This window comes from Nomascus leucogenys, chromosome 24 (assembly GCF_006542625.1).
Source record: "Nomascus leucogenys isolate Asia chromosome 24, Asia_NLE_v1, whole genome shotgun sequence".
NCBI lineage: Eukaryota > Metazoa > Chordata > Mammalia > Primates > Hylobatidae > Nomascus > Nomascus leucogenys.
The window spans coordinates 28307963-28330584 of NC_044404.1; the positions used below are offsets into that span (position 1 = coordinate 28307963).

Here is a 22622-nt window from a genome sequence, read left to right on the forward strand (position 1 = left end):
TCCACGTGTCCCGATTTGGGGTTTCCAAAATACACACCCACTGGAACCGGGCCAGGGGAGCCAGCCTGGCCAAGGGCCCCCCCCCAGCCCGGGAGCGCGCCACATGCAGATCCCGGGATGGCCGCCAGGGGCCGCCGGGCTCTTTGTTTTCCTTTCTCGCCCGGGTCGGGGCCAGAGGCCTGCAGAGCGCATGCTCTGGGGCAGTTCGCGGCCCGGCGGGGAGCGCTGGAGTTCCTTGTGGCCGACGTGCACCGAGGTAGGTCTCGCCCGGGACGCGCGGAGGGTCGGGGCAAAGGGCGGTGCGCGGGGCGGCCACAGCCGGAGCACGGGCCGGTCCACGCGGGCCTATAGGTCGCTGCCCGCTCTCGCCCGTGTCACGCGGCGCCGGCCCCACGTGAAGCCCGGAGGCAGGAAGGCGCGGTGCGGGCTCGCGATTCCCCGGCCCCGCTGGGCGCCGCCTCGCCGGAGCTAGGGCCGCGCGGCCCCTCCGCCGCCGCGCCTCTCACGCCCGCACCGCGGCGCCCGCGCAGGCGGGAGATTCAAACGGCGCGAGCGCGGCGGGCCGGGCGGGGGATGGGTCTCTGCCGCGAGGAGGATGGTTTTGTCCGGCATGCGCTTGGAGAAGGCGGTTTGCAGATCGGGGAGGGAGCCCTGCCCGGGAGAGGGTGGGTCGTAGGAGCTCGAGGGTCTTCCGCTGTGGACCTTTGGGAGCCGTGTGTCTCGAACTCCGCAGCAGCTCAGTCTGTCAGCAGATGATTTGCTGGCCATTTATTCCGTGATGCTCTTGCGGGGCTGGGGGACAGTAGTGAGAAGAGCAGGCCCGTGTCATGAGCCAACTATGCCCTTGAACCCGGGCGACGGACGCTACTGGCAAGTCATTCATACATCACATATTGACCTAACTTCGACCACGTGTGACTTGTGTATCCTAGCAGAAGTTGAGTGTGTGGGGTGTTACGGGGAGCCCTCAGGGGGACCCCCCCACCCTGCCCAGGAGGCTCAGGGATGGCTTTCCAGGTGAAGTGACTCTTGAATGGGGTTGTGAAGGAACAGAGTTTTTCAGGCAGTCTGAGGGTAGTGGGATTAGGGTGATACAGGCAGAGGGATTGCACGTGCAACCCATGAAGTTATAGGTATTGTGGTCAGGGATACCACAGGTCTTGAGGTGACTGGAGGAGGAGAGTAACAAGATGATACAGTAGGGGCTGGCTCATGAAGGGTCTTGTGTGCAAGACTAAGGAACTCTGCGGGGTAGAGGAGGCAGGGAAGGTTTCCCCCAAGAAGGGCATCAGAGTGAAACCTGGACAGATGAATTAGGAGTTCACGAGGCTCCTGTTTCCAAGAGCAGGAATCCTGGTCTGTTCATCTTTACAACTTTCTCATCAGATGCCCTTGGGCAACCCACCCAGTCCCCCAGAGCATTGGTTTCCTTATCTGTAAAGCAATGGTAGGGGGCATGTGGTGAGGATATAATTTTTTTTTTTTTTTGAGACGGAGTTTCTGCTCTTAGTACCTACCCAGGCTGGAGTGCAGTGGCGCGATCTCAGCTCACTGCAACCTCCACCTCCTAGGTTCAATCAATTCTGCCTCAGCCTGCCGAGTAGCTGAGACTACAGGAACGCGCCACCAGGCCCGGCTAATTTTTGTATTTTTTTTTTAGTAGAGACAGGGTATCACCATGTTGGCCAGGCTGGTCTTGAACTTCTGGCCTCAGGTGATCCACCCGCCTCGGCCTCCCAAAGTGCTGGAATTACAGGTGTGAGCCACCGCTCCCGGCCAATTTTTTTTTTTTTTCCTGATACGGAATCTTGCTCTATCGCCCACGCTGGAGCGTAGTGTTGTGCTCTCTGTCACTGCAGCCTCCACCTCCCAGGTTCAAGCGATTCTCCTGTCTCAGCCTCCCGAATAGTAATATCCTATAATTTTCATAAAGCAGTGATCCCAACATCTAGTCGAAGTTGTGTGTCCCTTCCCCCAGGAAAAATGAACACATAGGTCCAGGCCAGGTTGTATACAACGAGGATCCCAGGTGAGAAACTCCTAGTGTGAAATATACCAGCTGTGTGCCTGGCATAACAGCAGCTCTCACCAAATGTATATTGACACATGAGCTCTCTTCTTCCTTCCCTCCTGGGGACCTTTCACACAAAGAGATTTTTCAGCCTGAGTCTGACAGACAAGTTCTCCCTCCTGGCCTCCTGGCGTGGGGGACGGAGGGCATAGCTGCAGTGGCCTGGGAGGGCTCTGTCTTCTTTTACAGAAATTGAGGCTGTGGTGAGGTCACTGGAGGTCAGGGCAGGAGCACCAAGCTCCGGGCAGACTGTCTAGACTGGCGTGCCTACCCGCTTTCTTCAATAAATAAGGAAGGTGAGGTGGGGGTAGGGCAGCTCCAGCTCTGGTGGAGCGTGGTCATGAGACTGGAATTTCATCCCACCTCTGTGTGACCTGAGTCACCTTTCCCTGAGCCTCATCTTCCCCTTAGCTGTAAAACTGGGATGAGTCTGCTCACCTCAAAGGGCAGCTGTGGGCATTCTGGAGTGCCTGCTGGTGGAAGCTGACTCTGTAGCCAACTTGTCTGTGACTGTCTCACTCTTCTCCCAGAGACTGTGTGCTCCTTGAAGATGGAAGCTGTGTTGGGTGGGGTGGGGCGGGGCGGAGAAGCATGATGCCAAAAGCCAACTCCTTATTCCCAGCCCGGTCACTCACTGCCTGGTTAAGAAAACACAGCCAGAGAGGCCGGGCTCGGTGGCTCACGACTGTAACCCCAGCAATTTGGGAGGCCGAAGTGGGCAGATCACCTGAGGTCAGGAGTTCAAGACCAGCCTGGCCAACATCGTGAAACCCCATCTTTACTAAAAATACCAAGCAATTAGCCAGGCGTGGTGGCTTGCGCCTGTAGTCCCAGCTACGCGGGAGGCTGAGGCAGGAGAATGGCGTGAACCCGGGAGGCGGAGCTTGCAGTGAGCCGAGATCGCGCCACTGCACTCCAGCCTGGGTGACAGAGTGAGACTCCGTCTCAAAAAAAAAAAAAAAAATAGAAGGTGGCCCTCCATCCCCTGCCCTTCCCTGGCGATTGCCAGCCCAGTGCATGGCCTCAAGTCTTCGATTTTGGAGAGGAAGCCTCTGGGACTCGACGAGCACTCAGGTGCCATCTCCACCACAGCAGGGAGTTGTTGCCACTGTCCTTCCCCACGTCTGTCTGTCGGTGGACCTGTCACCACCCACCCCACCTTCCCTCAGGCTCTAGCTGCCTCTTTGTCTCCTCTCTGGTTTCACCGTCCTCTCCTCAGCTGGCATCTGTTCTCTGCTTCTTGGACGTGGCCAAGTGCATAGGGGATACTGGGGAGGCCTGCCCAGGCTGCCTTAGCCCCTGGGTCTGCCTTCAGATGCCTTCAGAATCAGTCAGATAGGCCTGGGTTGTTTTTCTCGGCTCCTCTTTACTTGCTATGTGAACTTAGGCCAATAAAGTTATCTTTCTGAGCCTCAGTTCCTTAACTGTGAAATAGGAGTGACAGTGCTGCCTTCTTCAGCTTCCTGTGAGGAGTAAAAGGGTTTTGCATATGGAAGATACAGTGAGTTAGCGGGTGCCCCCAGGGGCTCATATTTTAGGAAGTTGATTGGTATGGTGGATAGGCATGTAAATTAAAGTGATTGTGATCCAAAAGTCTGTCCCAGTTTCTCAGAGAGAACGAGTAGTTCAGGATGGAGGAGGGATCAGAGGAGGTGACTTTGAGACACCAGTAAATGTTCTTCCAGTGGGATAAGGGATGGGGAGGCATTCCAGGTAAAGAGATGCAAATGGTGTGGAGAGGACAGTTAGCATTCTGGCCTGGTGGGTCTGGCTAGGAGATTGTGTGGGAAGAGAAGGGAGGATGTGATAGACAGGAGATGAAGCTAAAGGTTCTGTCAGTACCCAATGTTGGAGGCCTCTAATACGCAGCTAAGAAACACGGGCTTTATCTTCCAGGAAAAGGGAACCACTAAGGAGTCCAGGCAGGCTAGTAGCTTGCTTCAGGTTTGAGGTTTGGAAAGATCATGAATGAGGCCGGGCACGGTACCTCACACCTATAATCCCAGCACTTTGGGAGGTCGAGGTGGGAGGATCACTTGAGCCCGGGAGTTTGAGACCAGCCTGGGCAACATAGTGAGACCTTGTCTCTACAAAAAAAAAAAAAAAAATTACAAATTAGCCAAGCGTGGTGGTACATGCCTGTAGTCCCAGCTACTCTGGAGGCTGAGGCAGGAGGGTCGCTTGAGCCTAGGAGGTGGAGGTTGCAGTGAGCCATGTACGTGCTGCTGCACTACAGCCTGGGCAACAGAATGAGACCCTGTCTCAAAAAAAATATATATATATATATACACACACACACACACACACACATATTTATTTATCATGAATGACTTGGAGAATGAGAGGAGGGGATGAGGGTGGGGACCGGAAGACCAGTGGCAAGTTGCCGTCTTTCCTAGGGAAAGGAGGAGGAGAGACAGTTCCAGGCAAGCTGAGAGACTGCCAGGGAGCTTGGGGAGGAAGGAGGCAGAAGAAATTTCTAATAACACTCAAGGGCACCAGCTCTGGAGTCTGACTAACTTGGTTCCGATCTTGGCCTCCTCTTCCAGTCTTGAGTGAGATACTTCACCTTTCTGAGCCTGTTTTCTTCTCTGTAGAGTGGGATCATTGGGGCCAGCTTGTAGTGAAACGCTCCAGAATATTAGCCAAACACAGATAACTAAGAAGATGTTGATTGGGTCTGTTCCATCCACGATAACAGATTTTTTGGTTAATGCCCCATGACACCAACACTTCATATAGCCTTTATGTGTCTGACTCCATTCCAGGCTGTGCTCATGGCAGCCCAGCCATCAGCACCAACTATGCTGACTTAATTGTTCCTGCTTTTTCTCCTGACTTTGTTGTGAGTACTTTTTCATGCTAATACAGTCTCCCTCCCAGGCACAGCAGACTGCTACAGATTATTCTGATGAACTGATGGGATGTTTGCCTTGGCATACAGCTGTCTATCTAAAACAGGGTGCCTCTTTTTTTGGTGGAGGGATAGTTTCACTCTTGTTGCCCAGGTTGGAGTGCAATGGTGCAAACTCGGCTCACCGCAACCTCCACCTCCTGGGTTCAAGCGATTCTCCTGCCTCAGCCTCCCGAGTAGCTGGGATTACAGCACGCGCCACCACGCCCGGCTAATTTTGTATTTTTAGTAGAGATGGGGTTTCTCCATGTTGGTCAGGCTGGTCTCGAACTCCTGACCTCAGGTCATCCACCCACCTTGGCCTCCCACTGTGCTGGGATTACAGGCGTGAGCCACTGTGCCCGGCCACAAAGGTGCCTCTTATATCCCACATCACTACCCCGTCTAACTTTGCCTGCCTGACATCCTTTCTGGGATGGCTCCCAAGCACTTCAGATTGAATGAAAACACCTAGCAACATGGAGCTTCACGTCTCTTCTCTCCTGTTTGTTCGACAGTGTTCTCTCTATCTCACTACATGGAAGTCTACCATCTACCTGGTCATTTAAGCCCAAGCCTGGGAGTCTTTGTGTTTGGCCAAGCTCATAGGGGGATCCTGGGCAGGCCTGCCAAGAATCCTCTGGACTTTTTTAGAATGAACAAATCAAGCCAAGTGCTGTGGCACGTGCCCGTGATCCCAGGCTCTTGGGAAGCTGAGGTGGGAAGATCACTCGAGTCCATGAGTTCGAGGCTGCAGTGAGCTAATTGCACCACTGCACTCCAGCCTAGGTGACAGAGCGAGACCCCCTCTTTTAAAAGAATAAAATAAAAGGCCGGGCATGGTGGTTTACACCTATAATCCCAGCACTTCGGGAGTCCAAGGCTAGAGAATCGCTTGAGCCCAGGAGTTCGGGACCAGCCTGGGCAACATGGCAAGACGTTTCTACAAAATATACAAAAATTAGCCGGGTGTGGTGGTGCACACCTGTAGTCCCAGCTCTCCAGGATGGCTTAAGCCCAAGTAGTTGAGGCTGCAGTGAGCCATGACCATGCCACTGCACTCAAGTCTGGGCGGGACCCTATCTCAAAAATAAATAAATACAAAGGATGAACAAATTATGAGATTAAAAAAGGGTTAGTCTCCTTTATCCTTGCTACACCTCCTCACCCAAAGCCAAGCAGTAGTGTAGCAGGATAAGCCGCAGACAAAACCCCTCAGACACCGAGTTAAAGAAGGAAGGGCTTTATTCGGCCAGGAGCTTTGGCAAGACTCACGTCTCCAAAAACCGAGCTCCCCGAGTGAGCACTTCTTGTCCTTTTTAAGGGCTTACAACTCTAAGGTGGTCTGTATGAAGGGGTCGTGATCGATTGAGCAAGCAGGGGTTACGTGACTGGGGGCTGCATGCACCGGTAATCAGATTGGAACAGAACAGGACAGGGATTTTCACAGTGCTTTTCCATACAGTGTCTGAAATCTATAGATAACATAACCGGTTAGGTCACGGGTCGATCTTTAACTACCAGGCCCAGGGCACGGCGCCGGGCTGTCTGCCTGTGGATTTCATTTCTGCCTTTTAGTTTTTACTTCCTTCTTTGGAGGCAGAAATTGGGCATAAGATAATATGAGGGGTGGTCTCCTCCCTTAGTAGTAGTAAGCACTATAAATATTTGTGGATTTACAACCATTTCATTCAGTCTTGATGACAGCCCTGAGAAGTAGTCATTGCATCTCCTTTTATAGATGAGAATACAGTTCAGAGAGGTTAAGGCCACTGGCCAGCCACAAGCTCTGGAAGGTGAACCCAGTTCCCTCTAATCCCAAAGAATGTGGCTAGGCGCGACGGCTCACGCCTGTAATCCCAGCACTTTGGGAGGCCGAGGCAGGCGCATCACAAGGTCAGAAGATCGAGACCATCCTGGCTAACATGGCGAAACCCTGTCTCTACTAAAAATACAAAAATTAGCCGGGCGTGGTGGCGAGTGCCAGTAGTCCCAGCTACTCAGGAGGCTGAGGCAGGAGAATGGCATGAACCCAGGAGGCGCAGCTTGCAGTGAGCAGATATCACGCCACTGCACTCCAGCCTGGTCAAGAGTGCGAGACTCCGTCTCAAAAAAAAAAAAAGAACGTGCATTTTTAGTGTGGGACAAGGGGTCTCAAAAGACAGGTTGGAGGATTCCCAGTCCTGGGAGAATAAAAGTTGGGTGAAGTTCAGAACTGCCACCCCATCAGTCAGAACTGGGCCAGTAACAACCTGCAGAAGCTCAGCCTGCAAAGGCTTATCAGAACTCTAGGCCCTTGGTTACTTTCCCATCTTTAGTATTTTGTTCTTCTCCAGGATAATCAGCAGAAAAGTGCCTGGCCTTGTGTCCATATACCATGGAGGGGAGAGCTAGAGAGGCTGGGCTCTCGGGAACCACTAGAAGGAAGGAATGAGGGCGCTGCTGGTTAGGCCCACAGCTGAGACGGAGAAGGGCTCTTGGAGTTCTCTTTCCCTTTGTAACATCAGGTAGAGGCTTAGACAACTTGACTGTTTTTCAGGACCTGAAAGACTGTGGCTCCAGCCGGGCATGGTGGCTCACACCTGTTGTAATCCCAGCACTTTGGGAGGCTGAGGCGGGTAGATCGCTTGAGCCCAGGAGTTCTAGGCCAGCCTGGGCAACTTGGCAAAACCCTGTCTCTACAAAATATATAAAAATTCGCTGGGCATTGTGATGCGGACTTGTAGTCCCAGCTGTCCTAGAGGCTGAGGTGGGAGGATCAGCTGAGCTCAAGAGGTCAAACCTGCAATGAGCTGTGATTGTGCCACTGCACTTGAGCCTGGGCAACAGAGAGTGAGATCCTGTCTCAAAAAATATATATACAGCCGGGCGCGGTGGCTCACGCCTGTAATCCCAGCACTTTGGGAGGCTGAGGCAAGAGGATCACGAGGTCAGGAGATCGAGACCATCCTGGCTAACACGGTGAAACTCTGTCTCTACTAAAAATACAAAAAAATTGGCCGGGCGCGGTGGCTCACGCTTGTAATCCCAGCACTTTGGAAGGCCGAGGCGGGCGGATCACAAGGTCAGGAGATGGAGACCACAGTGAAACCCCATCTCTACTAAAAAATACAAAAAATTAGCCGGGCGTGGTGGCGGGCGCCTGTAGTCCCAGCTACTCGGAGAGGCTGAGGCAGGAGAATGGCGTGAACCCAGGAGGCGGAGCTTGCAGTGAGCCAAGATTGCACCACTGCACTCCAGCCTGGGCGACAGAGTGAGACTCTGTCTCAAAAAAAAAAAAAAAATACAAAAAAATTAGCCGGGCGTGGTGGCGGGCACCTGTGGTCCCAGCTACTTGGGAGGCTGAGGCAGGGGAATGGTGTGAACCAGGAAGGTGGAGCTTGCAGTGAGCCGAGATCACCCCACTGCACTCCAGCCTGGGTGACAGAGCGAGACTCCGTCTCAAAAATAAATAAATAAATATATATATATATATATATATATATCAATAAAAATTTATTTCCAGAGCTGTATGTGTAGAGAAAAAAAAAAGACACTGGACACATTTTTGGCTGGATTAGAATTAGAGAGCTGGGGAGAATGTCTGTATTCCCAGCAGCCTGGAGAAGACACGGAAGTCTTGAGAAGCGGCAGCAGCATTTAAAAGACTGGGAGAGTGGAGGGGCCGAGACTTTGAGCTGCCCTGGATCTTCCTACTGCCGCCCTCCTAATCACCCATAGATGGTTTCCTTTCCCCATTTATGTCATACTTGGCGTTTGTATGTTAGTGTGCTGCATATATAGCTTTGATCTCTTTTTTTGTTGTTGTTTTGTTTTTGTTTTTGCTTGTTTTGTTTTGAAACGGAGTCTTGCTCTGTTGCCCAGGCTGGAGTGCTGTGGTACGATCTCGGCTCACGACAACCTCCACCTCCTGGGTTCAAGCGATTCTCCTGTCTCAGCCTCCTGAGTAGCTGGGATTACAGGCGCACACCACCACACCTGGCTAATTTTTTTGTTTTTGTTTTTGTTTTTTTGTTTTTGAGACAGAGTCTCACTCTGTTGCCCAGTCTGGAGTGCAGTGGCACTATCTCGGCTCACTGCAAGCTCCGCCTCCCAGGTTCACGCCATTCTCCTGCCTCAGCCTCCCGAGTAGCTGGGACTACAGGCACCCACCACCACGTCTGGCTAATTGTTTGTATTTTGTTTAGTAGAGACGGGGTTTCACTGTGTTAGCCAGGATGGTCTCAATCTCCTGATCTTGTGATCCACCTGCCTTGGCCTCCCAAAGTGCTGGGATTACAAGCGTGAGCCACCACACCCGGCCACACCGGGCTAATTTTTTGTATTTTTAGTAGAGACGGTTTCACCTTGTTAGCCAAGATGGTCTCGATCTCCTGACCTCACAATCCGCTTGCCTCAGCCTCCCAAAGTGCTGGGATTACAGGCATGAGCCACCGCGCCCGGCCACAGATAATCATCTTTAAAATGATAAAAACAGGTTTCAACTGTGGTTCTTCTCTGGGGTAAGAAGGTGAGAAGATACACGTGGGTGAGCTACTGATTTACCTTCTGAAAATACTGTTTGGAAGCAGCTGGATTGGGCTTGATTGTAGTAGAGTCCTGTGTCCAGTTCACTGGGCAGACTTTTCCATGGGTTTCTACCTACTGGAACGTTTTCACCAAGAGCAGGGTTTCCTCCACACTTCGGCCCACTGGGAGATCATTAACACTCAAGTGTGGCCGGCTGCGGTGGCTCACGCCTGTAATCCCCGCACTTTGGGAGGCTGAGGTGGTCAGGAGGTCAGGAGATCGAGACCATCCTGGCTAACACAGTGAAACCCCGTCTCTACTAAAAAAAATACAAAAAAATTAGCTGGGTACAGTGGCAGGCACCTGTAGTCCCAGCTACTCGGGAGGCTGAGGCAGGAGAATGGCGTGAACCGGGGAGGTGGAGCTTGCAGTGAGCCGAGATTGAGCCACTGCACTCCAGCCTGGGTGACAGAGCAAGACTCCGTCTCAAAAAAAAAAAACAAGTGCTTGATGACTCCATTGGGGTCAATTATGAAGAGACGTCTTAGTGCAAGACCAGGACCTTCTAACAGCACACCGTAGTCTCGAGAAATTCGCTTAGTTAAATCTGACAAGGGTGCGATGTTCATGTGGCCTAAACCGCCATTCTTTCTTGGTGTATTTATCCAGGCAAGATGGCTAAAGTGGGAATCCACTGAGACTGCAACAACTTCAAAGTTCACATCGTGAAATTCCTTAGCTTTGTCACTAGAAGCAACAATTTCTGTAGGACACACAAAGGTGAAATCCAAAGGATAGGGCCAGGCGCGGTGACTCACACCTGTAATCCCAGCACTTTGGGAGGCTGAGGCGGATGGATCACCTGAGTTCAGGAGTTCAAGACCAGCCTCACCAACATGGTGAAATCCCATCTCTACTACAAATACAAAAATTAGCCAGGAGTCGTGGCAGGCGCCTGTAATTCCAGGCACTCAGGAGGCTGAGGCGGGAGAATTGGCTTGAACCCGGGAGGCAGAGGTTGCAGTGAGCCGAGATCGTGCCACTGCACTCCAGCCTGGGTGACACAGCAAGACTCCGTCTCAGAAAAAAAGAAATCCAAAGGATAGAAGAAAAGCACCAAATATTTCCCCTCAAAGTCATTAAGGCTTAGGTCTTTGAACTCTCCATCGACAACGGCTGTACCCTTAAAATAGGGCGCATGCTGGGTGACGTCAGGTGCACGGTATGAGGAACTGGTGCCAGAATTTTGCTTGACCGGAACCAGACCACAATATGCTTGTCAAACTAGTTCTTCCAGAAGCAGCAGGCCTGAAGGCTGCAGGGGCAGAAATGCCCCCAAGGAATGGCACTCACATGCCGGGCAACTGATGCTTACAGTAACCTTTCCCACAGCAGCCGCAATCTTCAGTGCACGTGTTTTTGTGTTTTTGAGACAAGGTCTGTCTCTGTCGCCCCGGCTGAAGTGCAGTGGCACAACCTCAGCTCACTGTAGCCTCAGCCTCCCAGGCTCAAGCCATCCTCCCACCTCAGCCTCCTGAGTAGCCGCGACTATAGACATGCACCACCATGCCTGGCTAATTTTTGTAATTTTTTGGATAGAAATGGGGTTTCGCTATGTTGCCCAGGCTGGTCTTGAACTCCTGGGCTCAATCCCAAAGTGCTAGGATTACAGGTGTGGTGGCACCCTGTCTCTAAAAAAATCAACCAATTAAATAAGAAAAGAAAATAGCTCTTCTCCCCCTCTGATTATAACAGTAACACATTGCCAAAGTTACTGGTACTTACATGGGGTTGAATGGAGTTATGATGGATATTTCACTTAATGTTGTTCTTCAATGTTTTAATTGTTTACAACAGACTTAAGTTTTTTTTTTTTTTTTTTTTTTTTTTTTTGAGAGGGAGTCTCGCTCTGTCGCCCAGGCTGGCGTGCAGTGGCGCAATCTCGGCTCACTGCAAGCTCCGCCTCCCGGGTTCACGCCATTCTCCTGCCTCAGCCTCTCCGAGTAGCTGGGATTACAGGGGCCCACCACCATGCCTGGTTAATTTTTTGTATTTTTAGTAGAGACTGGGTTTCACCGTGTTAGCCAGGATGGTCTCGATCTCCTGGCCTCTGATCCGCCCACCTCGGCCTGTCAAAGTGCTGGGATTACAGGCGTGAGCCACCGCGCCCGGCCAAAACTTTTTAAATACATGTGGGTGGATCACCTGAGGTCAGGAGTTCAAGACCAGCGTGACCAGCATGGAGAAACCCCATCTCTACTAAAAATACAAAATTAGCCGGGCGTGGTGGCACATGCCTGTAATCCTAGCTACTCCAGAGGCTGAGGCAGGAGAATCACTTGAACCCGGGAGGCGGAGCTTGCAGTGAGCCGAGATCGCGCCACTGCACTCCAGCCTGGGTGACAGAGCGAGACTCTGTCTCAAAAAAAAAAAAGAAAAAATTTTGGGTTGGGCACAGTGGCTCACGCCTATAATCCCAGCACTTTGGGAGGCCAAGGGGGGCGTGGATCACCTGTGATCAAGAGTTCAAGACCAGCCTGGCCAAACTGGTGAAACCTCGTCTCTACTAAAAATACAAAAATTAGCTGGGTGTGGTGGTGGGCGCCTGTAATCCCAGCTACTAGAGAGGCTGAGGCAGGAGAATCACTTGAACCCAGGAGGCAGAGGTTGCATGAGCCAAGATCGCGCCATTGCACTGTAGCCTGGGCGACAGAACGAGACTCCGTCTCAAAAAAACAAAAACAAAAACAAAACAAAACTTAGCAGGGCATGGTGAGGCACGCCTGTAATCTTAGCTACTCGGAAGGCTGAGGTTGAAGAATTGCTTCCGTCTGGGAGGCGGAGGTTGCAGTGAGCTGAAATCATGCCTGTGCACTCCAGCCTGGCGACAGAGTGAGACTCCGTCTCAAAAAAAAAGATACGTGTAATGCTTCTTATTAAACATCTTAGATAATATAGGATACAATGATGCAAGTAATAATTATCCATAATACCATTTTCCGAGGTTACCATTGTTAATACGGGATATATTTTCCTCCCCACATTTTTCTCACGTTTTTTTATGTGTATGCATTTTTTTTCCAAAAAAAAAAAAAAGGGATGATAATCTGTTTTTCTTTTTTTTTTTGGTTGGGGGGTGGAGTTTCATTCTGTCACCCGGGCTGGAGTGCTGAGTGCAATGGCTGATCTTGGCTCACCGCAACCTCCACCTCCTAGGTTCAAGCAATTCTCCTACCTCAGCCTCCCAAGTAGCTGGGATTACAGTCGCACACCACCATACCTGGCTAATTTTTGTATTTTTTTTTTTTTTTTTTTTTTTTTTAGTGGCGATGGGGTTTCACCATGTTGGCCAGGCTGGTCTCGAACTCCTGACCTCAAGTGATCCACCCACCTTGGTCTCCCAAAGTGCCAAAGTACTGGGATTACAGGTGTGAGCCACTGCGCCCAGCCTTTTTTTATTTTTTATTTTTATTTTTTTTTTGACAGTCTGGCTCTGTTGCCCAGGCTGGAGTGCAGTGGCTCGATCTTGGCTCACCGCAACCTCCACCTCATGGATTCAAGCGATTCTCCTGAGTAGCTGGGATTACAGGCGCCCATCACCGCGCCTGGCTAATTTTTGTATTTTTAGTAGAGACGGGGTTTTGCCATGTTGGCCAGGCTGGTTTCGAACTCCCGACCTCAGGTGATCCGCCCGCCCCGGCCTCCCACAGTGTTGGGATTAGAGATGTGAGCCACCGCACCTGGCCATCTGGTTTTCATTCTGCTTGTTTTATTTGGCAGTGGGGAACATCTTTCTATTCAATAGATTGATCTCTGAAAACATCACTTTTGATGGCTTCATACTGTTCTATCATGAATACACCACATATTTAACTAGTTCATTACTATTGAACACCTGGGTCCTGTTTTTGTTGTTTTTAAAATGTTATGAAGAATACGGTAGAGAATATTTGTGTAATTAATCTTTGCGTGCATCCATTATTCTGTTCTTGGGATACATTTTGAGAAGTGGAATTGTTGGGCAATTCCTCTTAACGTATTTCTAGGGTGTTTGATAAATATTGTCTGATTGGCCCAGGAAAATGTTTGCCATTTCTCACATGTAGTATCTGACTGACTTTCAGGACAGGAAGATGTCACCCAAGCGCATAGCTAAAAGAAAGTCCCCCCCAGCAGATGCCATCCCCAAAAGCAAGAAGGTGAAGGGTAAGTTGGCCTTGGCCTTTTTGTGGGTACAGGTGGCCCCTTGAAACCCTAAGAACCCAGGACTGGGCTTCTTCCTGACGCTTGAAGCTGAAGTGTGTGGAGTGCAGAGACGCCACCCAGCTGGAAGGTTTCCCGTAGCTCATTGAATCCCACCCTCTGGGAATCACAAAAGTGGGCAGAAGCTCCTCTCGAGGCACTCAGGCAGCACTGGCAAAAAAAAAAAACAAACTAGACCCTAGGGCTTTGCCCCAGGCAGTGATGCGTTATGGTTAGGATCACTGACTCTCCGACATGGGTTCAAGTCCTCGCTCTGTCTAGCTGATGGGCAAGTCACTTAATCCGCAGTTTGGATTATCGACTTCATAAAATGGAGGCAGCCAGAGCAGCACCAGCCTCTCTGGGCTGTGTGAGGATGAGATGAGATAATGGCCTGGCAGCATTTGAGGGAGGTGGCTGTGGTTTCCTCTGTCCTGGGACCCCGGAGGGGGACAAGGAGGAGAGAAAAGCCAGCACCAAACTGGGAGGGGAAGTGTGGACCCACACTCAGACAGTGCCTGTCTTTTGCAGACGCGAGGGCCGCCACCTCCCGCCGCGTTCCTGGCGCCCGCTCCTGCCAAGGTGCCTACAGGCCGAGCCCTCCTGACCAGAAAACCCAACCAGGTGGCTCCGCGCCCGGGGCGCCCTCTGTGCTGCCAGCGCGGGCTCCTCAGCGGTGGCCACATCCTCGGGGGAGGGGCTGGGCGCCCTTGGCTGCCTGGTGCTGCGGGTTGGGGGGCCGCCTTTGGCCCACAGAGGGCCCCGGGCTGCCCACCTGTTGGCGTGCACCTCCCGCAAATGCCGCTGTCCGCTCTTCCTCCCGCCCCTCCTGCCTCTCCACTGGATGGCGGAGGGAAGAGTCTGTTTCTGCAGTGGATTTGCCCGGGAGCTGAACTTATTCACTGGCGGACGGCCTGGGCATGGAGGAGGGCTAGGACGCAGATTGGGGACTGTTCTCTGACCCACGTAGTCTCTCTTGCTTTCGCTGCAGATTCTGCTATTATAATTAGCTTTCTGCCGGGCAAGGTGGCTCACGCCTGTAATTCCAGCACTTTGGGAGACCGAGGCGGGCGGATCACAAGGTCAGAAGATCGAGACCATCCTGGCCAACATGGTGAAACCCCGTCTCTACTAAAATACAAAAAATTAGCCTTGCGCGGTGGCGCGCGCCTGTAGTCCCAGCTACTCAGGAGACTGAGGCAGAGGAATCGTTTGAACCCGGGAGGCAGAGGTTGCAGTTAGCCAAGATCCACCCACTGCACTCCAGACTGTCGACAGAGGGAGACTGCGTCTCAAAATAATAATAATAATAATTAGCTTTCTTTTCTTTTTTTCTTTTTTTTTTTTTTTTTTTTGGAGATCGAGTCTCACTCTGTCGCCGAGACTGCATGGGGCAGTGGCACGATCTCGGCTCACTGCCACCTCCGCCTCCCAGGTTCAAGTGATTCTCCTGCCTCAGCCTCCCCAGTAGCTGAGATTACAGGCTACTGTTGGCTAGGCTGGTCCCTAACTCCTGACCTCAAGTGATCCGCCCGCCTCGGCCTCCCAAAGTGCTAGGATTACAGGTGTGAGCCACCGCACCCAGCCCCTTGCCCTCTCCACCAAGATTCATTTCACAGTATCCAGTGTCTCCTTGTTTCCCTTTCTCCCCTTTCACATGAATAATGTGCTTAGTTCTTAATCTCCACAAAAATCCTGTGAGAGGGCCGGGCACGGTGGCTCACAATCCCAGCACTTTGGGAGGCCGAGGCGGGTGGATCACGAGGTCAGGAGATCAAGACCACAGTGAAACCCCGTCTCTACTAAAAATACAAAAAAAAATTAGCCGGGCGTGGTGGCGGGTGCCTGTAGTCCCAGCTACTCAGGAGGCTGAGGCAGGAGAATGGTGTGAACCCAGGAGGCGGAGCTTGCAGTGAGCTGAGATCGCGCCACTGCACTCCAGCCTGGGCAACAGAGCGAGACTCCGTCTCAAAAAAAAAAAAAATCCTGTGAGAGAGGTACTTTTGTTGTCCCCATTTCACAGATGACAAAACTTAGGAAGTTCCTGCTAACATCTGTGGCAGAGCAGGGGCTTCCACGCAGGTTTGTGTGATCCCAGAGCCTGTGAGCTCTCCTCGCGGTCCTCATCCTCTGGACTCAGGGTCTGTCTTCTTCACCCTTCAGTCTCACACAGGTCCCACAGCACAGAACCCGGCTTGGTGCTGACACTAGGCCAGGGCGACGTGGGCCAGCTGGGGCTGGGTGAGAAGGTGATGGAGAGGAAGAAGCCGGCCCTGGTATCCATTCCAGAGGATGTTGTGCAGGCTGAGGCTGGGGGCATGCACACCGTGTGTCTAAGCAAAAGTGGCCAGGTAGGTGTTGGGGGCCGGCACAGGGTTGGACAAGGCCTGGGGTTGGGTGGCTTGGGGCAGGGCTTTTGAATCACACATGTTCACTGTGGAAATGGAGCTGGCTTGTCAAGTGGGGAGTGGCCTACATGAGAATGGACTGCGCGGCCAGACTCTGCATTAATGAGGGCATCCTGGGCACAGGTCTATTCCTTCGGCTGCAATGATGAGGGTGCCCTGGGAAGGGACACATCAGTGGAGGGCTCGGAGATGGTCCCTGGGAAAGTGGAGCTGCAAGAGAAGGTGGTACAGGTGTCAGCAGGAGACAGTCACACAGCAGCCCTCACCGAGGATGGCCGTGTCTTCCTCTGGGGCTCCTTCAGGGTAAGGCTGGGTCTGGAAGTCTGCATGGGGTCTGAAAGGCAGAATTAACTGGCGGGGCCCCAAAGATAATCCACTTCCATGCCCCCATGGTACTTACTGGTGGGGAGATGAAAGCCCACAGGTAGAGCTGAGGCCCAGACGCAGGACTCTAGCTTCCTCACGTGGGCCTGTCCACGCCACGGGCTGTTTCCTCGAATCCGATGTCATTAAGTGTCTGTCCTGGGAAGTGAGTGGGTCAAGGATGTCCCTGGGTTGAGGCTGATCCAGGAGGCCTGCTGTCTTCACCCATCTCCCTGACTTCCGTCTCCCCCTCACCTTGCCAGCACTTCCCAGAGGCTTGGATGGGGAAGGAGGTGTGGAGGCAGGGATTGTCGCATCTCAGAGTTTCCAAGGTACAGAGGAGTGTAGTTTAAAAAACAGATACTGTTTTTTGTTGTTGTTTTGTTTTGTTTTGAGACAGAGTTTCACTCTCGTTGCCCAGGCTGGAGTGCAATAGCGCAATCTCGGCTCACCACAACCTCCACCTCCCAGGTTTAAGTGATTCTCCTGCCTCAGCCTCCCGAGTAGCTGGGATTACAGGCATGTGCCACCATGCCCGGCTGATTTTTGTATTTTTAGTAGAGACGGGGTTTCACCATGTTGGCCAGGCTGATTGTGAATTTCTGATCTCAGGTGATCCGCCCGTCTGGGCCTCCCAGAGTGCTGGATTGCAGGCGTGAGCCACCGCGTCTGGCCTCTTTTCTTTTTTCTTTTTTTTGAGACGGGGGGAGTCTCGCTTTGTCGCCCAGGCTGGAGTGCAGTGGCGCGATCTCGGCTCACTCCAAGCTCCGCCTCCCGGGTTCACGCCATTCTCCTGCCTCTGCCTCCCGAGTAGCTGGGACTACAGGCACCCGCCACAACACCTGGCTAATTTTTTGTTAGAGACGGTGTTTCACCGTGTTAGCCAGGATGGTCTTGATCTCCTGACCTCGTGATCACCTGCCTCAGCCTCCCAAAGTGCTGGGATTACAGGTGTGAGCCACTGCACCCGGCCTCTTTTCTTTTTTAATTAGAGACGAGATCCTGCTCTGTCACCCAGGCCAGAGTGCAATGGCATCATAGCTCATTGCAGCCTCAACTTCCTGGGCTCAGCCTCGCAAGTAGCTGTTACTATAGGCTTGTGCCACCACAGCCCAGCTAATTTTTGTATTTTTTGTAGGGACGGGGTTTCACCGTGTTGCCCAAGCTGGTCCTGAGCTCAAGCGATCTGCCCACCTGGGCCTACCAAAGTGCTAGGATTACTGGCATGAGTTACCATGCCTGGCCCAGAAGAGTATATTGAACGCCCGTTTACTTGCCACACAGTTTCAATGATTATCAGCTTGTGGCCAGACTTGTTTATCTCTATTTGCATCCACTGTCTGATTCCTTGATTATTTTAATGCGAGTCGCAGACCATAAATGGTTTCATTTGTAAGTATTTGAGTATGTGGCCCGGTTCCTGCCCACTTCTCCATCCCCATCTGGTGCCACTGCCCTTCTGGATTTCACTGGCACGGGGCAGGCAGGACTGGCTGATAAGGGCCCTGTCCCTCCCTTCTAGGACAATAACGGTGTGATTGGGCTGTTGGAGCCCATGAAGAAGAGCATGGTGCCCGTGCAGGTGCAGCTGGATGTGCCTGTGGTAAAGGTGGCCTCAGGTGGGTCTGGGGGTACTTGCTCGGGGCAGGAGTTGGAGGACCTTGTTCTGGGGCTGGCCTAGCCTTGGGCCTTACAGTTGTGGCCTGCATCCCTTACCTTTTCATCCTTAGGAAACGACCACTTGGTGATGCTGACAGCTGATGGTGACCTCTACACCTTGGGCTGCGGGGAACAGGGCCAGCTAGGCCGTGTGCCTGAGTTATTTGCCAACCGTGGTGGCCGGCAAGGCCTTGGTAAGTGGCCTTGGTACCTCCAGCAGGGCAAATTGGCCGGCCACCCCCACAGTGAAGGCCAAAGGCAGGAAGGATTTGCTGTGGTCAGGCTTGCATCAGATGGACTTGTGGTGTTGGTTAGGACTTTGGAGACAGACTGCTCTGGTAGTTTTGCCCCCTACTGTCTATGGGACTCTGAACATAGTTTCTTCATCACTAAGTCTACCTACCTGTAAACCTACTTCATTAGGTTGCTGTGAAGTTAAATGAGTTAATGAGAAGAATATCAGGCAGATGGTAAGTTCCATATAAATGATACTTCTAATGACTGTGGGAATCTGAGCAAGGCACTTGTATTCTCTTGATCTCAGTTTCCTTTTCTATAAAATAGGGTTAAGAGCCCCTACTTAGCCTCTCAAGGGCTTTTATAATGGAGGAGAATTAAACTCGGGGCAGAGAGAAGCCATGTGTGTCTGTCTGTCACTGACCGTGGCTTTCCCTCTGCCTGCAGAACGACTCCTGGTCCCCAAGTGTGTGATGCTGAAATCCAGAGGAAGTCGGGGCCACGTGAGATTCCAGGATGCCTTTTGTGGTGCCTATTTCACCTTTGCCATCTCCCACGAGGGCCACGTGTACGGCTTTGGCCTCTCCAACTACCATCAGCTCGGTGAGCCCCGAGCCCAGCTTCAGGCATGACCCAGTGGCCTGCGTTCCTGTCCTGGCTCTACCACTCATTCATTGTGCATCCTTTGCGGGGTTGTCTAACCCCTCCCAGCCACAGTTTTGTCGTCTGTAAAGTGAGAATGTCCATATCCTGATGGGAGGTGGCCTCACTGTGGGAGGGGATTGAGAAGGGCAGCTCTCAGAACACCTTCACCCCTGATGGCTCCGGCCTTTCCCCCAGGAACTCCGGGCACAGAATCTTGCTTCATACCCCAGAACCTAACATCCTTCAAGAATTCCACCAAGTCCTGGGTGGGCTTCTCTGGTGGCCAGCACCATACAGTCTGCATGGACTCGGAAGGTAGGGCCTTTACGTCCTTCTCTAGTCTGGGGGTGGAGTGTACCCTGGCCTAGGCCTAGCCAGATTCCTGAGACCATGGTCCTTGGAGCCTGGGTCTGTTCCGTGGGTTGTGCCACACATGGGTCCATGAGAGTCACTCTCATCCTCCTGGAGTCCTGGTGCTCTTCCAAGTGTGAGTTCAATGGGGGCCCATGTAGATTCTCCTAGACCTCCTCCAAAACTGGGAAGAGACACTGCAGATCTCCTTCTGATCGCCCTGGGAGCAGGGACACGCTCCCATGGACAGGGGGACTCACCTAGCCTGCCACCCATTTTGCCTGTAGCACGCCCTCTGCTATTGCTCATCCCTCTCCCTCCTCCCACAGGAAAAGCATACAGCCTGGGCCGGGCTGAGTATGGGCGGCTGGGCCTTGGAGAGGGTGCTCAGGAGAAGAGCATACCCACCCTCATCTCCAGGCTGCCTGCTGTCTCCTCGGTGGCTTGTGGGGCCTCTGTGGGGTATGCTGTGACCAAGGATGGTGAGTGGGGCTGCCTACACTCTGTCTAGTTGGGACCTGGGGCTCATGGTTCTTACCCAATTCCCCAATAGGCTGTGATGTCCACTGTCAGGGGGAGCCGAGGTGCAGAGAGCAGTGTTTGTGATGGCACTTGTTCCTGCTTCTCAGAAGCACTGGCATTGATGAATATGAAATGAGTACACAAATTATTTTAGTAAAGGTGACTTATTATGCAGAGGAGAGAAATAGCAAAGAGTGCGATATCACTGAGGCCTAAGGAGGCAATGGGACTGGAACCCAAGTCTCCAGACTCCTAACCCAGGCTGCTCTCTCCCTCAGGGTGACCCCTTCATATATCACCTTGTATGTTCCCACTTCCCAGGGACTTGTACTTAGAATCTAAATCAGGAAAAAAAAAAGGCTTAGTAGTCAGAGTTGTAGCAAGTATAGCAGAGGAGGGTGTGAACAAGTGACCAGCAAAGCCTGAGCGGGTGAGGGGGACAGCCATGGAGGTCCTGTAGAAGCCTGGAGCTGGCAGAGGTGCTTGGCCTGAGATTATCTGGGAAGACTTCCTCAGGAAGTGGGCCTTGCACTGTACCTTGAAGGTTTCATTCTTTGTGAAAAGCAAAGAATGCCGTTCCAGGCAGAGGAACATTAGGGCAGTCTCAAAGGTGGCTGGTCCTGGGAACAGAGGGTGGGGTAGGACCTTGAATGCCACGCCTAGGAGCAGTCTTTGGCAGTGTGTAGGGACTGTGGTCTCTGGTTTACAGAGTTCTTTTTTATCCATCATCTCCTTGGGTTCTCCCAACTTCCCTGAACTCCCAGAGTCTGGGACCTTGCCAAGCTGCTATAGGCGAAGGCCACAGTCCACACCCATGTCCCCAGCTTTCTCCTGCTACAGAAAGGTGGGCTGGGGATCCCGGAGACAGCTGTACCCATTTCTCTCTCTTGCAGGTCGTGTTTTCGCCTGGGGCATGGGCACCAACTACCAGCTGGGCACAGGGCAGGATGAGGACGCTTGGAGCCCTGTGGAGATGACGGGCAAACAGCTGGAGAACCGTGTGGTCTTATCTGTGTCCAGCGGGGGCCAACATACGGTCTTACTAGTCAAGGACAAGGAACAGAGCTGATGGAGCCTCTGAGGGCCTGGCTTCTGTCCCACACAACCTCCCTCACAGAACAGGGAAGCAGTGACAGCTGCAGATGGCGGCGGGCCTCTCCCCAGCCCTGAGCACTGTGTCAGCTCCTGCCTTTTCTCATCAGCAGAACAGAATCCTTTTCCTCTTTTTCTTCCTCCCTTTGGAATTTTCCTGGGACCTACAGAATAAAGGGGGGGATGGACAGGGGGTTTTCAGAAGGAGCATGGCTCACTCAGAGCTGTATGGTTAGACATTTCTCCCCTTTTCCCTACCTTCCATGGTCCTGGTTAGCCCTGGCTTTGCCTACTAGAAAACCAAAACTTCCCCCCTGGGGTTTGGTACCCACTCTGAGAAGTTGGGGCTCCATCAAGCCCCATTCTAGTCATGTGCCCCTTTCCTGTCCCTGACAGTCCACAGGCAAACAAATGGTACAGTCATAAGAGCCATCTGTCATGGACCCACGCCCAGAGGATCGTGCAGAAAAAAGCAGAGCTGCATGGCTGTGGGCAACTCTAAGCCAAATATTTGGCTCCGAACAGGTGTCCATGGGACAAAAAAGAACGATCCTCCACTTGACCAAGAAAAAAGTGATTCTCCCAGAAGCACAAAGCATACTCTTGCCCCTCAGGTGTTGCCTGTGTACATCGTACCCATCCATTGGCTTCACCTGCAGCCAAGGGCCTAGACTCGCAAAGAGAAGCCACGCTGGGGAGAGCAGAGCAGGGTATGGGGTGGGGAGAGAGGGTGGAGGGTTTTGTAAACAAACTTAACAGCAATATTGAAAGCGGGGGGGATTGAGGGAGGGACAGAGACTAGTCCTGAGACGGAAACAGCAACTTGTACAGTGGCTGAGAAAATAGGATATAGTTTTGATTTTTTTAATTGTAAAATATTTTGGAGGGAGAACAAAATCTTTTAACATTTTGAATAAATTTAGAGTTTTATAAAATAGGCCACTTGTTTTCTGCACATTCCCTGCTTTTTAAGGGAGCACATATTATGTGCCAGGCACTGCTGGGAAAGACAGAATAAGCTATAAACGTGGTGTTGAGGCTACAACTTAAGTGATGTCAAGATGTCCTGAGGTGCCAGCCAGCTGTCAGTGTGGCTGTAACAAAGGCTTCAAATCTGTCAAGAAGGAAGAAAAAGTTTTGTTTGAGTTTTGTTTGGGTATTTCTGTTTTGGGAGTCACTGGATTATTTTTAAATGCTGCATAGTACAATAGAGGCAGGACGGGCCGGGCGCGGTGGCTCACGCTTGTAATCCCAGCACTTTGGGAGGCCGAGGCAGGCGGATCACGAGGTCAGGAGATCGAGACCACGGTGAAACCTCGTCTCTACTCAAAATACAAAAAATTAGCCGGGCGTGGTGGTGGGCGCCTGTAGTCCCAGCTACTTGGAGAAGCTGAGGCAGGAGAATGGCGTGAACCCGGGAGGCGGAGCTTGCAGTGAGCCGAGATTGCACCACTGCACTCCAGCCTGGGCGACAGAGCGAGACTCCGTCTCAAAAAAAAAAATAAAATAAAATAGAGGCAGGGTGGATCTTTTAATGCCAAACCAAGATTTTTTTTTTTTTTTTTTTTTTGAGACAATTTTTCTCTTGTCGCCCAAGCTAGAGTGCAATGGCGCAATCTTGGCTCACTGG

General features: G+C 52.1%; 1 protein-coding gene and 1 pseudogene across 2 annotated transcripts; one reads left to right on the top strand and one right to left on the bottom strand.

The window, feature by feature from the left end:
* Positions 1 to 196: 196 nt before the first annotated feature.
* Positions 197 to 22037, top strand: RCC1 (regulator of chromosome condensation 1). 2 transcript variants are annotated; one of them, XM_030805275.1, is made up of 11 exons: positions 197 to 256; positions 13598 to 13679; positions 14247 to 14339; positions 15879 to 16066; positions 16247 to 16426; positions 18009 to 18105; positions 18217 to 18339; positions 18830 to 18985; positions 19223 to 19342; positions 19708 to 19860; positions 20794 to 22037. In XM_030805275.1, the coding sequence occupies exons 2-11, from the start codon at positions 13607 to 13609 to the stop codon at positions 20967 to 20969; spliced, it is 1359 nt and encodes a 452-aa protein (XP_030661135.1). In that variant the 5' UTR covers positions 197 to 256; positions 13598 to 13606; the 3' UTR covers positions 20970 to 22037. The 2 variants fall into 2 exon arrangements, with proteins under 2 accessions (XP_030661135.1, XP_030661134.1); XM_030805274.1 differs by lacking the exon at positions 14247 to 14339 and having other exon boundaries at positions 209 to 256.
* LOC105738026 lies at positions 9506 to 12417 on the bottom strand (annotated as a pseudogene).
* Positions 22038 to 22622: the final 585 nt, after the last annotated feature.

Coding starts and splice junctions, on each gene's coding strand:
- RCC1 (XM_030805275.1), top strand. CDS start 13,607: ATGTCACCCAAGCGCATAGCTAAAAGAAAGTCCCCCCCAGCAGATGCC. Junction 14,340..15,878: donor TGACCAGAAAACCCAACCAG/GTGGCTCCGCGC, acceptor TTCACCCTTCAG/TCTCACACAGGTCCCACAGC. Junction 19,861..20,793: donor GTATGCTGTGACCAAGGATG/GTGAGTGGGGCT, acceptor TCTCTCTTGCAG/GTCGTGTTTTCGCCTGGGGC.